The sequence below is a fragment of the Oncorhynchus kisutch genome, unplaced genomic scaffold (genome assembly GCF_002021735.2).
Source record: "Oncorhynchus kisutch isolate 150728-3 unplaced genomic scaffold, Okis_V2 scaffold761, whole genome shotgun sequence".
NCBI classification, from domain to species: domain Eukaryota; kingdom Metazoa; phylum Chordata; class Actinopteri; order Salmoniformes; family Salmonidae; genus Oncorhynchus; species Oncorhynchus kisutch.
In genome coordinates, this window is record NW_022262706.1 from 1 (window position 1) to 16,449 (window position 16,449).

Genomic DNA, 16,449 nt, shown 5'->3' on the forward strand with positions numbered 1-16,449 from the left:
TTTTATTGTTATGGATAGTCATCTCCAATCTGTTCAAATATCACTGTTGTTGATAACACACATTACCAAAATGATTCACACTTGTCTTCCTATTTCCACATAATCTGTCATGTTCCCCACCCCAACAGGGCATAAAACCAACCTCTCTTATTGCTACTGCTAATACACCAAATCCAACAGCGTTCGAGAACCCTGCTCGCAGTGCCAACTGTTAGGTTCTAATTCTCAGAGTAAAAACTCGACGGACACTATGAATGCTTGACCAAGTTTATTCTTCCCAGAGGGTCAAGACAGCTGCATTAGACAAAAAAACATATTCACACAAGCACTGATATTTAATCCTCTCTCCTATGCTGAGTCTCCTCCTACACATCTAAAACAGTCAATGCATCTCTGTTGCTAGACAGAACCTTAGTGATATCTGTTCTTCCTCACTTCATCTGACCTGACCGCTACCCAAAGTGCTCACTCCTCCCCAACTCAAGGCTGACATGGTGATTGGTACCAGACTGTGTCTCTTCTCATCCCAGAGGATCCCACCCATAGGATGCCTGATGGCTAACAAAAACATATCCTGACATAATGTAAACGTTATACATTAAGCTCTCTCCCTCAGTGACATGAATTCGTATATTTCATATTCTCAGAACCCAACAGTAGGTTTTAAGGTGTGGCTGCATGTTTGTCGTGGACGCATCGTCACTCTTGATGTTCTTTTCCAAGTCTGAACTGGCCGTTCTTCTCTTTCCTCGACTAATTGAAACCTCAGGGACAGACATCCTGAACGAATCTGATGTCAGAGCTCCCATCAGCCCTCTACACCTCGCTGTGAGTAAAGCCTACCTGCTCCTGTAGTGGTCTCCATATGACAAATGGCACCCTATTCCCTATTTAGTACACTACGTTTGATCAGATCCTTATAGGCCCTGATCAAAAGTAGTTCACTACATAGGGAATAGGGTGCTATCTGGGATGCAAGCATGGTGTAGATTTCCACAGGAAGTTGACTGTCCAGACAGACTCACACACCATATTCCGATCTATTCCTGATTAGTGTAAAATACATGCATATTCTACACAGTGATGATGAGGATGATTTCCTTATTTTGCCATTTGAGTTAATCAACCTCAGAGGAGAAGTAGAGTGTTTGTTTCTCAATCCCACGCTTGACAGGAACCTCCGATGTTTATGCTGGGCAGGAGCAAAAATGGGCTCCCGATTGAAAGACTCTGGTCTACTTTAGAGGTCTAGCACTGTATTTCTGTTCAGGTGTACCACTGGTCTACTCTAGGACATTGATTATATTAAGAGTGAATATCTATTCATGCGTACCACAGTCACCACCATGCTATGGAGGGTCCTGGTTCAGTCTCTGCTGGATCTAGACGTGAGGGACAGCCAGGGGCGCACCCCTCTGGACCTGGCTGCCTTAAAAAGCCTTGTGGAGTGTGTTGACGTCCTCATCAACCAGGAAGCCTCCATCCTGGTTAAAGACTTCACTCTGAAGAGGACCCCCATCCACGCTGCAGGTAGACATAAGGATATCACATAGAGCTTCTGTAATTAAAAAGTTTTCCTGACCAAGATGGCCATTTGTTTGGTCATGTTGCTAGGACGACTATGTCCACTCTAGGGATGGTATCGTGTGAAAATGCCCACGAGACACTGATCTAAGGTCATTTTTTGTCATGTTCTCCACTAATGATTGAGGATCTAGGGAGGGTAAGCTGATCCTAGATCAGTGCACAGGGGAGACTTCTATCCAGAGCCAGGTACACAGCTAGCAAGTGACAGGCTTCAATGGCCTCAGCCCCAAAATTCTTTATTATCTGCTGTGTTAACATCATGAGGATGTCATCTACCAACACCACTGTTCTTGAAATCTGTCTGTTCATGTGAAGGTTATAGTCGTCCAGCAATCTGCTCATATCCTCTCTGTTGATCCTCCTCTAGCTACCAATGGTCAATCATCTGACATTCTTATATCCTCTTGTTGATCCTCCTCTAGCTACCAATGGTCAATCATCTGACATTCTTATATTCTCTCTGTTTATCCTCCTCTCGCTACCAATGGTCAATCATCTCACATTCTTATATCTTCTCAGTTTTTTCCATCTCTAGCTACTGAAGGTCAATCATCTCACATTGTTATATCCTCTCTGTTTATCTTCCTCTAGCAACCAACGGACATTCGGAGTGTTTGCGTTTGCTGATTGGAAATGCTGACATCCAGAGTACAGTGGACATTCAAGACGGAATAGTCACTTGGGTTTTGGATACAATTCCTGAAATAAAGAGATTTTGAAACTGGGGCTGCATCCAAAATGGCAACCTGTACCCTACTTGGTACAGTACTTTAAACCAAAGTCCTATGGGCTCAGGTCAAGAGTAGTGTACCATATAGGGAATAGGTTGCCATTTGGGACTCAGCCTGGTTACTACCAGTTTGTAATATGACCTGTTGTCTTGTGTATCAGAACCCCTCTGATGCTGTCGGTGCTGAGCGGACACAGACTGTGTGTACTCCCTGTTCAACAAGGGAGCAAGCGTAGAAGCCAAAGACAAATGGCACAGAACAGCTCTACACAGAAGGGTTGTGAGGAGAGTTGGCTGTACGCGCTCACACACAGAAAGAGAGGGGGAGGCTTGTTCTGATCTAGGGATGGGGCCATTGAAATACTAGGGATGGCTTTGGTGTGGGATCTAGCATGGAATATAAATTATGCCCAAATATACCTATTATGATTCCTTATTATTTAATTGATTATAAATTATTCAAATCCATTCTTGTCTCCCCTCCCTTCCCTTCCTCCTAGGCGGTGACTTTTCACGAGGAGTGCAGCACAGTGCCAGCTTCCTGGTTCGGGAAGGTAAGGGGCGGAGCCATGTCCACCTGGTGGCGGCGTCCGGACACATCGGGATACTGGGGTGGCTCCTACACACCGCCCAGTCAGTGTGGACCCTCCCCGTCATCACAGACAACCAGGGCTACACGCCACTACACTTGGCCTGCTACAACGGTATGTACTGGACAGAGGGACAGCGAAGTGGGCCAGAGGCCACAAACAAATACACACATAAACATAGCGTGTCTTAAATCACCACAGCCAGCTTCAGGAGGGCACGAACCGAGACAGTCCGCACAGGAACCTTAAGAGTCCCTCAGACAGAGAGAGAGAAGAGGGAGGGATAGGGGGAGGCACAACAGGCCCACACTCATCCTCTCATACCACCAGGTTCCCTTCCAGCAGATACTGCACTTCAGAGGAACTGCTGCTGCTATACCCCATCTTTACCTTTACCCACAAAGGTCCTAAACGGTAGAAAGTGTCCGGCCAACAGACAGACGCACACCTTATGACGGCAATAACCTGTAGTCCAAGGGGATAGTAGCACTTCACTGAGAGCAAAACAGACAGGGACCAAAAGATGTGGAAGAAGCATTTTCAAAACCTGTTTTGACTGTAGAAATTGGGCTGAGTGTTTGTGCTGAGAAAAGACATAAGGAGTGATGTTTCATTTAAGTTTCATGAGAGTGATTGTCATGTTTATCCGCACACTAAGACAGTCAGAACGCACCTAGCCTCTTGTCTGTAATCCATGTGGGAGGAGGGGAAATCATACAATCTGTATGAACAAATATTTTTATAAAATCATTCATGTCTTTTTTTATTCCCACAGGCTCTGTGGGAATAAAAAAAATGGTAGCATTTGCTCTGATGAGTAATTGTAAAGATTTAATGCATCCCAAAAGGAACCCTATACTGAATAGTACACTACTGTTGAACAGGGTCCATAGGGTTCTGGTCAAAAGCAGTGCCATTTAGGATGCTGGTATGTGAACAACAGGACTTTTTGATGGGACATATTACATTATTAAACCTACCTGTCCTTTGGCCTCTAGAAAGTAAATGATTCATTAATGTATTCTTTCTTGTGATATTTATGTCATCATTTTGTGCCTTCGTTAGTTACTGAGGGGAGGTTAGGAGAGTAGGGGCACCTGTATGAGCGACGAGAGCTGGTTTTACATGTAAGTATTCACTAATAGGAAACCAAGTCAGTTAGGAGAGAAGACTAGTAGACACCCAGCAGAGTAATTGAAATGCAAGTTGTCAACCGTGATATTAGTTAGCACTGACACCATACCCCGATTCTAGCAACATCCTCATATGTACCAACCCCAAACACTCAGTTACACAACCATCAAGTTAAAATGAACTAGAACCCATTCCACATCATGTCAAATCAAAATAACATCAAATGTATTTATATAGCCCTTCGTACATCAGCTGATATCTCAAAGTGCTGTACAGAAACCCAGCCTAAAACCCCAAACAGCAAGCAATGCAGGTGTAGAAGCACGGTGGCTAGGAAAAACTCCCTAGAAAGGCCAAAACCTAGGAAGAAACCTAGAGTGGAACCAGGCTATGTGGGGTGGCCAGTCCTCTTCTGGCTGTGCCGTGTGGAGATTATAACAGAACATGGCCAAGATGTTCATAAATGACCAGCATGGTCAAATAATAATAATCACAGGCAGAACAGTTGAAACTGGAGCAGCAGCACGGCCAGGTGGACTGGGGACAGCAAGGAGTCATCATGCCAGGTAGTCCTGAAGCATGGTCCTAGGGCTCAGGTCCTCCGAGAGAGAGAGAGAAAGAAAGAGAGAAAGAGAAAATTAGAGAGAGCATACTTAAATTCACACAGGACACCGGATAGGACAGGAGAAGTACTCCAGATATAACAAACTGACCCTTGCCCCCCGACACATAAACTACTGCAGCATAAATACTGGAGGCTGAGACAGGAGGGGTCAGGAGACACTGTGGCCCCATCCGATGACACCCCCGGACAGGGCCAAACAGTAAGGATATAACCCCACCCACTTTGCCAAAGCACAGCCCCCACACCACTAGAGGGATATCTTCAACCACCAACTTACCATCCTGAGACAAGGCCCGAGTGTAGCCCACAAAGATCTCCGCCACGGCACAACCCAAGGGAGGGCGCCAACCCAGACAGGAAGATCACATCACCCCTCCTAGGCACGGTATGAAAGAGCCCTAGTAAGCCAGTAACTCAGCCCCTGTTAATAGGGTTAGAGGCAGAGAATCCCAGTGGAAAGAGGGGAGCCGGCCAGGCAGAGACAGCAAGGGCGGTTCGTTGCTCCAGAGCCTTTCCGTTCACCTTCACACTCCTGGGCCAGACTACACTCCATCATATGACCCACTGAAGAGAAGGTTGAGACCGGGTTTGCGTCTCTCACATGGGTAGGCAGACCATTCCATAAAAATGGAGCTCTATAGGAGAAAGCCCTGCCTCCAGCTGTTTGCTTAGAAATTCTAGGGACGATTAGGAGGCCTGCGTCTTGTGACCGTGTAGGTATGTATGGCAGGACCAAATCAGAGAGATAGCAGTAAAACCTTGAAATCAGCCCTTGCCTTGACAGGAGGCCAGTGTAGGGAGGCTAGCACTGGAGTAATATGATATATTTTTTGGGTTCTAGTCAGGATCCTATTTAGCACTAACTGAAGTTTATTTAGTGCTTTATCCGGGTAGCCGGAAAGTAGAGCAGTAGTGCATTGCAGTAGTCTAACCTAGAAGTGACAAAAGCATGGATACATTTTTCGGCATCATTTTTGGACAGAAAGTTAGATTTTTGCAATGTTACGTAGATGGAAAAAAGCTGTCCTTGAAACAGTCTTGATATGTTCTTCAAAAGAGAGATCAGGGTCCAGAGTAACGCCGAGGGCCTTCGCAGTTTTATTTGAGACGACTGTACAGCCATTAAGATTAATTGTCAGATTCAACAGAAGATCTCTTTGTTTCTTGGGACCTAGAACAAGCATCTCTGTTTTGTCCGAGTTTAAAAGTAGAAAGTTTGCAGCCATCCACTTCCTTATGTCTGAAACACATGCTTCTAGCGAGGGCAATTTTGTGGCTTCACCATGTTTCATTGAAATGTTCAGCTGTGTGTCATCTGCATAGCAGTGAAAGTTAACATTATGTTTTCGAATGACATCCCCAAGAGGTAAAATATATAGTGAAATCAATCGTGGTCCTAAAAACGGAACCTTGAGGAACATCGAAATTTACAGTTGATTTGTCAGAGGACAAACAATTCAGAGAGACAAACTGATATCTTTCCGACAGATAAGATCTAAACCAGGCCAGAACTTGTCCGTATGGACCAATTTGGGTTTCCAATCTCTCCAAAAGAATGTGGTGATCGATGGTATCAAAAGCAGCACTAAGGTCTAGGAGCACGAGAACAGATGCAGAGCCCCGGTCTGATGCCATTAAAAGGTCATTTACCACCTTCACAAGTGCAGTCTCAGTGCTATGATGGGGTCTAAAACCAGACTGAAGCATTTCGTATACATTGTTTGTCTTCAGGAAGGCAGTGAGTTGCTGCGCAACAGCCTTTTCTAAAAATGTTGAGAGGAATGGAAGATTCGATATAGGCCGATAGTTTTTTATATTTTCTGGGTCAAGGTTTGGCTTTTTCAAGAGAGGCTTTATTACTGCCACTTTTAGTGAGTTTGGTACACATCCGGTGGATAGAGATCTGTTTATTATGTTCAACATAGGAGGGCCAAGCACAGGAAGCAGCTCTTTCAGTAGTTTAGTTGGAATAGGGTCCAGTATGGATCTTGAATGTTTAGAGGCCATGATCATTTTCATCGTTGTGTCAAGAGATATAGTACTAAAACACTTGAGTGTCTCTCTTGATGCTAGGTCCTGGCAGAGTTGTGCAGACTCAGGACAAATGAGCTTTGAAGGAATACGCAGATTTAAAGAGGAGTCCGTAATTTGCTTTCTAATAATCATCTTTTCCTCAAAGAGGTTCATGAATTTATTACTGCTGAGGTGAAAGCCATCCTCTCTTGGGGAATGCTGCTTTGTAGTTAGCTTTGCTTTGCGACAGTATCAAAAAGGAATTTCGGATTGTTCTTATTTTCCTCAATTAAGTTGGAAAAATAGGATGATCGAGCAGCAGCAAGGGCTCTTCGATACTGCACGGTACTGTCTTTCCAAGCTAGTCGGAAGACTTCCAGTTTGGTGTGGCGTCATTTCCGTTCCAATTTTCTGGAAGCTTGCTTCAGAGCTCGGGTATTTTCTATATGCCAGGGAGCTAGTTTCTTATGAGAAATGTTTTTAGTTTTTAGGGTTGCAACTGCATCTAGGGTATTGCGCAAGGTTAAATTGAGTTCCTCAGTTAGGTGGTTAACTGATTTTTGTCCTCTGGCGTCCTTGGGTAGACAGAGGGAGTCTGGAAGGACATCAAATAATCTTTGTGTCATCTGTGAATTTATAGCATGACTTTTGATGTTCCTTGGTTGCGGTCTGAGCAGATTATTTGTTGCAATTGCAAATGTAATAAAATGGTGGTCCGATAGTCCAGGATTATGAGGAAAAACATTAAGATCCACAACATTTATCCCATGGGACAAAACTAGGCCCAGAGTATGACTGTGACAGTGAGTAGGTCCAGAGACATGTTGGACAAAACCCACTGAGTCGATGATGAAAGCCTTTTGGAATGGGTCTGTGGACTTTTCCATGTCAATATTAAAGTCACCAAAAATTTGAAGTAGGCTACATAGATTTCATGACTAGAAGCTCAAAAGATGAAAACGTCTTTTTTGTTTGTTTGTACATTTCAATTTGCTATCGTAAATGTTAGCAACACCTCCGCGGGATGCACGAGGGATATGGTCACTAGTGTAGCCAGGAGGTGAGGCCTCATTTAACACAGTAAATTCATCAGGCTAAAGCCATGTTTCAATCAGGCCAATCACATCAAGATTATGATCAGTTCATTGACTATAATTGCCTTTGAAGTAAGGGATATGACATTAAGTAGCCCTATTTTGAGATGTGAGGTATCATGATCTCTTTCAATAATGACAGGAATGGAGGAGGTCTTTATCCTAGTGAGATTGCTAAGGCGAACACCGCCACGTTTAGTTTTGTCCAACCTAGGTCGAGGCACAGACACGGTCTCAATGGAGATAGCTGAGCTGACTACACTGACTGTGCTAGTGGCAGACTGGCTAACAGCCTGCTGCCTGGCCTGCACCCTATTTCATTGTGGTGCTAGAGGAGTTAGAGCCCTGTCTATGTTGGTAGATAAGATGAGAGCACCCCTCCAGCTAGGATGGAGTCCGTCACTCCTCCGCAGGTCAGGCTTGGTCCTGTTTGTGGGTGAGTCCCAGAAAGAGGGCCAATTATATACAAAATTCTATCTTTTGGGAGGGGCAGAAACCAGTTTTCATCCAGCGATTGAGTTGTGAGACTCTGCTGTAGAGCTCATCACTCCCCCTAACTGGGAGGGGGCCAGAGACAATTACTCAATGCCGACACATCTTTCTAGCTGATTTACACGCTGAAGCTATGTGGTGATCTCTGACTGTTTCATCCTAATATCGTTGGTGCCGACGTGGATAACAATATCTCTATACTCGCCAGTTTGAGCTTTAGCCAGCACCATCTTCAGATTAGCCTTAACGTCGGTTGCCCTGCCGCCTGGTAAACAGTGTATGATCGCTGGATGATTCGTTTTAAGTCTAATACTGCGGGTAATGGAGTCGCCAATGACGAGAGTTTTCAATTTGTCAGAGCTAATGGTGGGAAGCTTCGGCGTCTCAGACCCCGTAACGGGAGGAGTAGAGACAAGAGAAGGCTCGGCCTCTGACTCCGACTCGTTGCTTAATGGGGAAAACCGGTTGAAAGTTTGTCGGCTGAATGAGCGACACCGGTTGAGCATTCCTACAGCATTACCCTCCAGAAACCGTGAGAAAGTTGTCCGGCTGCGGGGACCGTGCGAGGGGATTTATACTAACGTTACTATCTGTACTTACTGGTGGCACAGACGCTGTTTCATCCTTTCCTACACAGAAATTACCCTTGCCTAACGATTGCGTCTGAAGCTGGGCTTGTAGCACAGTTGTATCCTCACCGTAAGGCGATCGTTCTCCTGTATGAGTACAGCGACTGCAATTAGAAGGCATCATGTTAATGTTACTTAGCTTCGGCTGTTGGAGGTCCTGACGAACCATGTCCAGATAAAGCGTCCGGAGTATGAGGATTCTGTGTTATGCACTATAGCCCGTTACCATATGTGATTTAATATTATCTGCTGTTGGCTTGTGTGGATGTATGTATGTGTTATGCAACATAGCTGACTTGAACCCTTGTTAACAGTTTCAGGGCCATGGGCCTTTCTCATGATGGAAAAATACATAACATGAAGGCCGGACCTGTGCAATGAGTTGGGGGGGGCACATTCAGAACGTAGTGTTGCGAGAACAGTCTTGTTAGATAACAGGAGCCAGGTGCCTGATAACTGCATATCTACACAGCTACAACGACTGACCGCTGAAGCGCTTAGAGGGCTGGGACCAGCCTCTGCGCCAACAATCAACGATTGGGCGTGGTTTAGACTCACCCAGCCTAGTCTCTACTCTGACAGGCCGGCTCGGAAGCAGGAACTACTTCTGTCAGAGTATATTAAATATCTTTGTCAGGAACAAGTCAGTTCTGTTTTGCCCTGCGAGGTGGGACAGAGAGCCCGTATATACGAAAATTGCATTTACCACTTACTGCTTAGCTAATAAAAAATACATAGCATACGTCGGTGCCTCATTTTTATATTTTTCCTGATACCAGATTCGAATTGACGCAACCCTGACACGAGGGGAAAAACCAAAAATATAAACGGTAATTATAAAGTAAAAACCGTAAAGTTGTCATGTAGCAAAGTAGGCAACAAAACACACAGCAACACGTAAACAAGTCTGCAAGTTGTGACCGGAAATGGCGTCAAAATGCTGTTTGAGGTATCATGTGATGCTACTAGCATAAATGGACCAACACTGAGCAAATGTAGCTTAAGTCAAATGGTAATTTAAAACACAGGGGTCAGAGTAATATTGCTGGCGCATGGATATAATGCAAAATAAATGTTGCCATCACCCCAGTTACTCAAGTCAGGTCATAGACCTCAGCTCCAAGTAGGAACCACCAAAACAATACACAAGTATTACAGTTAATGTTTATTTGAGCCAAAACAAGCAAATGCAGTTACACACTGGACTAGAGTACCCGTTAACTATTGCATGTCCCACGTCAGATATCCATGGCGTCGTCGCCAGACGGGCCGGTGGCAGCTTCAGAGGTGGCGTCGTCAGAGGACGGGCCGGTGGCAGCTTCAGAGGTGGCGTCGTCAGAGGACGGGCCGGTGGCAGCTTCAGAGGTGGCGTCGCCAGACGGGCCGGTGGCAGCTTCAGAGGTGGCGTCGTCGCCAGACGACGGGCCGGTGGCAGCTACAGAGGACGGGCCGGTGGCAGCTACAGAGGTGGCGTCGTCAGAGGACGGGCCGGTGGCAGCTTCAGAGGTGGCGTCGTCGCCGGACGGGCCGGTGGCAGCTTCAGAGGTGGCGTCGTCGCCGGACGGGCCGGTGGCAGCTTCAGAGGTGGCGTCGTCGCCGGACGGGCCGGTGGCAGCTTCAGAGGTGGCGTCGTCGCCGGACGGGCCGGTGGCAGCTTCAGAGGTGGCGTCGTCAGAGGACGGGCCGGTGGCAGCTTCAGAGGTGGCGTCGTCGCCAGACGGGCCGGTGGCAGCTTCAGAGGTGGCGTCGTCGCCAGAGGACGGGCCGGTGGCAGCTACAGAGGACGGGCCGGTGGCAGCTACAGAGGTGGCGTCGTCAGAGGACGGGCCGGTGGCAGCTTCAGAGGTGGCGTCGTCGCCGGACGGGCCGGTGGCAGCTTCAGAGGTGGCGTCGTCGCCGGACGGGCCGGTGGCAGCTTCAGAGGTGGCGTCGTCGCCGGACGGGCCGGTGGCAGCTTCAGAGGTGGCGTCGTCGCCGGACGGGCCGGTGGCAGCTTCAGAGGTGGCGTCGTCAGAGGACGGGCCGGTGGCAGCTTCAGAGGACGGGCCGGTGGCAGCTTCAGAGGTGGCGTCGTCAGAGGACGGGCCGGTGGCAGCTTCAGAGGTGGCGTCGTCAGAGGACGGGCCGGTGGCAGCTTCAGAGGTGGCGTCGTCAGAGGACGGGCCGGTGGCAGCTACAGAGGTGGCGTCGTCAGAGGACGGGCCGGTGGCAGCTTCAGAGGTGGCGTCGTCGCCAGACGGGCCGGTGGCAGCTTCAGAGGTGGCGTCGTCGCCAGACGGGCCGGTGGCAGCTTCAGAGGTGGCGTCGTCGCCAGACGGGCCGGTGGCAGCTTCAGAGGTGGCGTCGTCGCCAGAGGACGGGCCGGTGGCAGCTACAGAGGTGGCGTCGCCAGAGGACGGGCCGGTGGCAGCTACAGAGGACGGGCCGGTGGCAGCTACAGAGGTGGCGTCGTCAGAGGACGGGCCGGTGGCAGCTTCAGAGGTGGCGTCGTCGCCGGACGGGCCGGTGGCAGCTTCAGAGGTGGCGTCGTCAGAGGACGGGCCGGTGGCAGCTTCAGAGGTGGCGTCGTCAGAGGACGGGCCGGTGGCAGCTTCAGAGGTGGCGTCGTCAGAGGACGGGCCGGTGGCAGCTTCAGAGGTGGCGTCGTCAGAGGACGGGCCGGTGGCAGCTTCAGAGGTGGCGTCGTCAGAGGACGGGCCGGTGGCAGCTTCAGAGGTGGCGTCGTCAGAGGACGGGCCGGTGGCAGCTTCAGAGGTGGCGTCGTCAGAGGACGGGCCGGTGGCAGCTTCAGAGGTGGCGTCGTCAGAGGACGGGCCGGTGGCAGCTTCAGAGGTGGCGTCGTCAGAGGACGGGCCGGTGGCAGCTTCAGAGGTGGCGTCGTCAGAGGACGGGCCGGTGGCAGCTTCAGAGGTGGCGTCGTCAGAGGACGGGCCGGTGGCAGCTTCAGAGGTGGCGTCGTCAGAGGACGGGCCGGTGGCAGCTTCAGAGGTGGCGTCGTCAGAGGACGGGCCGGTGGCAGCTTCAGAGGTGGCGTCGTCAGAGGACGGGCCGGTGGCAGCTTCAGAGGTGGCGTCGTCAGAGGACGGGCCGGTGGCAGCTTCAGAGGTGGCGTCGTCAGAGGACGGGCCGGTGGCAGCTTCAGAGGTGGCGTCGTCAGAGGACGGGCCGGTGGCAGCTTCAGAGGTGGCGTCGTCAGAGGACGGGCCGGTGGCAGCTTCAGAGGTGGCGTCGTCAGAGGACGGGCCGGTGGCAGCTTCAGAGGTGGCGTCGTCAGAGGACGGGCCGGTGGCAGCTTCAGAGGTGGCGTCGTCGCCAGACGGGCCGGTGGCAGCTTCAGAGGTGGCGTCGTCGCCAGACGGGCCGGTGGCAGCTTCAGAGGTGGCGTCGTCGCCAGACGGGCCGGTGGCAGCTTCAGAGGTGGCGTCGTCGCCAGACGGGCCGGTGGCAGCTTCAGAGGTGGCGTCGTCGCCAGACGGGCCGGTGGCAGCTTCAGAGGTGGCGTCGTCGCCAGACGGGCCGGTGGCAGCTTCAGAGGTGGCGTCGTCGCCAGACGGGCCGGTGGCAGCTTCAGAGGTGGCGTCGTCGCCGGACGGGCCGGTGGCAGCTTCAGAGGTGGCGTCGTCGCCGGACGGGCCGGTGGCAGCTTCAGAGGTGGCGTCGTCGCCGGACGGGCCGGTGGCAGCTTCAGAGGTGGCGTCGTCGCCGGACGGGCCGGTGGCAGCTTCAGAGGTGGCGTCGTCGCCGGACGGGCCGGTGGCAGCTTCAGAGGTGGCGTCGTCGCCGGACGGGCCGGTGGCAGCTTCAGAGGTGGCGTCGTCGCCGGACGGGCCGGTGGCAGCTTCAGAGGTGGCGTCGTCGCCGGACGGGCCGGTGGCAGCTTCAGAGGTGGCGTCGTCGCCGGACGGGCCGGTGGCAGCTTCAGAGGTGGCGTCGTCGCCGGACGGGCCGGTGGCAGCTTCAGAGGTGGCGTCGTCGCCGGACGGGCCGGTGGCAGCTTCAGAGGTGGCGTCGTCAGAGGACGGGCCGGTGGCAGCTTCAGAGTTGGCGTCGTCAGAGGACGGGCCGGTGGCAGCTTCAGAGGTGGCGTCGTCAGAGGACGGGCCGGTGGCAGCTTCAGAGGTGGCGTCGTCAGAGGACGGGCCGGTGGCAGCTTCAGAGGTGGCGTCGTCAGAGGACGGGCCGGTGGCAGCTTCAGAGGTGGCGTCGTCAGAGGACGGGCCGGTGGCAGCTTCAGAGGTGGCGTCGTCAGAGGACGGGCCGGTGGCAGCTTCAGAGGTGGCGTCGTCGCCGGACGGGCCGGTGGCAGCTTCAGAGGTGGCGTCGTCAGAGGACGGGCCGGTGGCAGCTTCAGAGGTGGCGTCGTCAGAGGACGGGCCGGTGGCGTCGTCAGAGGACGGGCCGGTGGCAGCTTCAGAGGTGGCGTCGTCAGAGGACGGGCCGGTGGCAGCTTCAGAGGTGGCGTCGTCAGAGGACGGGCCGGTGGCAGCTTCAGAGGTGGCGTCGTCAGAGGACGGGCCGGTGGCAGCTTCAGAGGTGGCGTCGTCAGAGGACGGGCCGGTGGCAGCTTCAGAGGTGGCGTCGTCAGAGGACGGGCCGGTGGCAGCTTCAGAGGTGGCGTCGTCAGAGGACATGTGCCTCAGCTTCTCCTCAGAGGACAGGGCATCATTTGCCGGAGAACTACCATGGTTTGGAGAAGCTTGGGATTCTACTTCATTGGTCTCTAAATACTCTTGAGAAAAAACAAAAGGAACAGTTGGGTATTCTACAGCAACACATCTGTTCTACACGGTCTAGGCCAAATTGCTAATCGAATTTTGAGCAACATGAAGCCAACAGTTTTCAAAGTATATGTTTCAGGCCGTACCTTCTCTGGTTTGTTTCGCGTCAGACCCTATGGATCGGAGCAAGGCCAGGGCATGCACAATGGAGACGTCATTTGATGACAGCTCTGAAAAATTTAGGTTTAGGTACACAAGCAAAAGGTTTGACAACATTATTTAGACTGAGTTACTCTATGCTGTTGAATGAGTGTCAAACACAGCAGCACCATAGACAGTGACAAAGAACATAGCTAGAAGGGTTGTGGAAAGAAACACTTACCTCCAAGTCTCCTCTGCAGAGAGACTTGATCTTGCTTCTGGGACTTTCCAACAGGGTAACAAGAAACTGAGGAGAAAGTGTTGACAGAAGTTGAGTTCACACAAAATAGCTACATATATTAATAGCAGTGAAGAATAAAAGATGACCAACGCGGAAGATACAGACAGTCAAATATTAATACCCAACTTATAAAGTTAAGCATATTTACCAAACAAATCCCTTAAACATTAGTGAACCAACCTTTGACAACCCCCACAGTCATCACAACGAGCAGCAATTCTCTCACACCTCCCATGATCATGAAAATAGTCTGTGTTATCAACAGGTAATGTCTTCCCATGGCCTGTATGAGGCTTATATAGGCCACTAATGACCGTTTACCTGACAAACATGGCTTAACGATCAATTAACAAGCTTGATTGAGTTGTTACGTTCAGATAGAAATAGACCATGTAGAACACATGTTGATTCTTATCAAGTTGGTGGGCAGGCAATCTTTTCTACTCCATATATTGCATTTATATCTGTAATGATTAACCCTAATGGTCTCAGATCAGCAGTAGAAAGAAGTAGGCCTAATTATTTTAGGTGTAATCTTCAAAGATATTAGGGGGAAATAAACACTGTACCCAAATCCACGTTTTACAATGCTCCTGGGAAATGGGTAGGCCTCCACCTATAGTCCTTCACAGTTTTACAGCTGTGATATATTTATTTATTTACATAGATCACATACATAAATAAATATGATAGCTGTAGGTAGCGTTGAGATAAAATTCCCATATTCTATTGCTACTAACATAAATCCTAATATATCATGTTTTCCTCATTTGCTCTGTAGGAGGTTCGTCATATGAAGGACATTCAAGTGGATGTGACCCCTAACCTGCAATAGGGGCTCAGTGAGGTGACAGACATCCTGTAATGGATCTCCAGCTAGTGTCTGAGGACCTGGAGAAGGCTGTGTCTACAGCTGTGGGGCAGGACAAGCATGGTAACCTAACCTCACTGTATGAAGGATTTTATTGTTATGGATAGTCATCTCCAATCTGTTCAAATATCACTGTTGTTGATAACACACATTACCAAAATGATTCACACTTGTCTTCCTATTTCCACATAATCTGTCATGGTTCCCCACCCCAACAGGGCATAAAACCAACCTCTCTTTATTGCTACTGCTAATACACCCAAATCCAACAGCGTTCGAGTATCTTATTGCTTTTCTTCTAACCCTGAATGGCAACATTTTATCCTAGTACACAAGCATGTCACTTTATCAATCCACACCCACTCTACTGCCGCATGGCCACTGCGGCTGAGACTTTCACCCTCTCGTTACAGGTATAGCAGGTAACCAACCCCACCCGGGTCTTACCCCCTAGGACTTACCCTTTGCAGGTACCTGCCTGCTCGGGCTTACCTTCTGGGACTCAACCTATTCCGGGACTCGACCGGTCGTAATACAATGGGACTACTGAATAAGCTCAGGCTTTCTAGGTTCGTACCCTATAATTGGTTCAGCCTACGACTCTCATCTCCCCAAGATGCCAGAATTAGTGATAACGGGTGTAGGAACTGTGCCTACCTTGTTTCTGTTTCACTGATTCGGAATCTCTAGTTCGACTGCAAATCGCGGTGAACCCTGCTCGCAGTGCCAACTGTTAGGTTCTAATTCTCAGAGTAAAAACTCGACGGACACTATGAATGCTTGAACCAAGTTTATTCTTCCCAGAGGGTCAAGACAGCTGCATTAGACAAAAAACATATTCACACAAGCACTGATATTTAATCCTCTCTCCTATGCTGAGTCTCCTCCTACACATCTAAACAGTCAATGCATCTCTGAAGATATCCCTCTAGTGGTGTGGGGGCTGTGCTTTGGCAAAGTGGGTGGGGTTATATCCTTCCTGTTTGGCCCTGTCCGGGGGTGTCCTCGGATGGGGCCACAGTGTCTCCTGACCCCTCCTGTCTCAGCCTCCAGTATTTATGCTGCAGTAGTTTATGTGTCGGGGGGCTGGGGTCAGTTTGTTATATCTGGAGTACTTCTCCTGTCCTATTCGGTGTCCTGTGTGAATCTAAGTGTGCGTTCTCTAATTCTCTCCTTCTCTCTTTCTTTCTCTCTCTCGGAGGACCTGAGCCCTAGGACCATGCCCCAGGACTACCTGACATGATGACTCCTTGCTGTCCCCAGTCCACCTGGCCATGCTGCTGTTCCAGTTTCAACTGACCTGAGCCCTAGGACCATGCCCCAGGACTACCTGACATGATGACTCCTTGCTGTCCCCAGTCTACCTGGCCATGCTGCTGCTCCAGTTTCAACTTCCACCTGACTGTGCTGCTGCTCTAGTTTCAACTGTTCTGCCTTATTATTATTCGACCATGCTGGTCATTTATGAACATTGAACATCTTGACCATGTTCTGTTATAATCTCCACCCGGCACAGCCAGAAGA

The 16,449-nt window shown here is 50.0% G+C and overlaps 2 protein-coding genes across 4 annotated transcripts in view; one reads left to right on the forward strand and one right to left on the reverse strand.

The window, feature by feature from the left end:
• The first annotated feature begins 1,366 nt into the window (after nucleotides 1–1,366).
• Nucleotides 1,367–16,449, forward strand: part of LOC116352914 (uncharacterized) — a 45,409-nt gene continuing 30,326 nt past the window's right edge. Inside the window, exons 1-5 of one of the 3 annotated variants that reach the window (XM_031816204.1) lie at nucleotides 1,367–1,530; nucleotides 2,179–2,613; nucleotides 2,818–3,021; nucleotides 14,836–14,988; nucleotides 15,339–15,494. The gene's annotated coding sequence lies outside the window, so the exon portion shown is untranslated. The remainder of the gene's footprint in view (nucleotides 1,531–2,178; nucleotides 2,614–2,817; nucleotides 3,022–14,835; nucleotides 14,989–15,338; nucleotides 15,495–16,449) is intronic. The other 2 variants (XM_031816203.1, XM_031816205.1) reach the window with 2 other exon arrangements.
• Nucleotides 11,336–14,367, reverse strand: LOC116361883 (polysialoglycoprotein-like; the record flags this gene model as incomplete). The annotated part of the gene is made up of 5 exons (XM_031816210.1): nucleotides 14,235–14,367; nucleotides 13,995–14,060; nucleotides 13,759–13,842; nucleotides 12,880–13,623; nucleotides 11,336–12,264 (listed from the first exon to the last, which is right to left on the reverse strand). Coding segments are annotated over exons 1-5 (1,923 nt in total), but the record flags the coding sequence as incomplete, so codon positions are not given.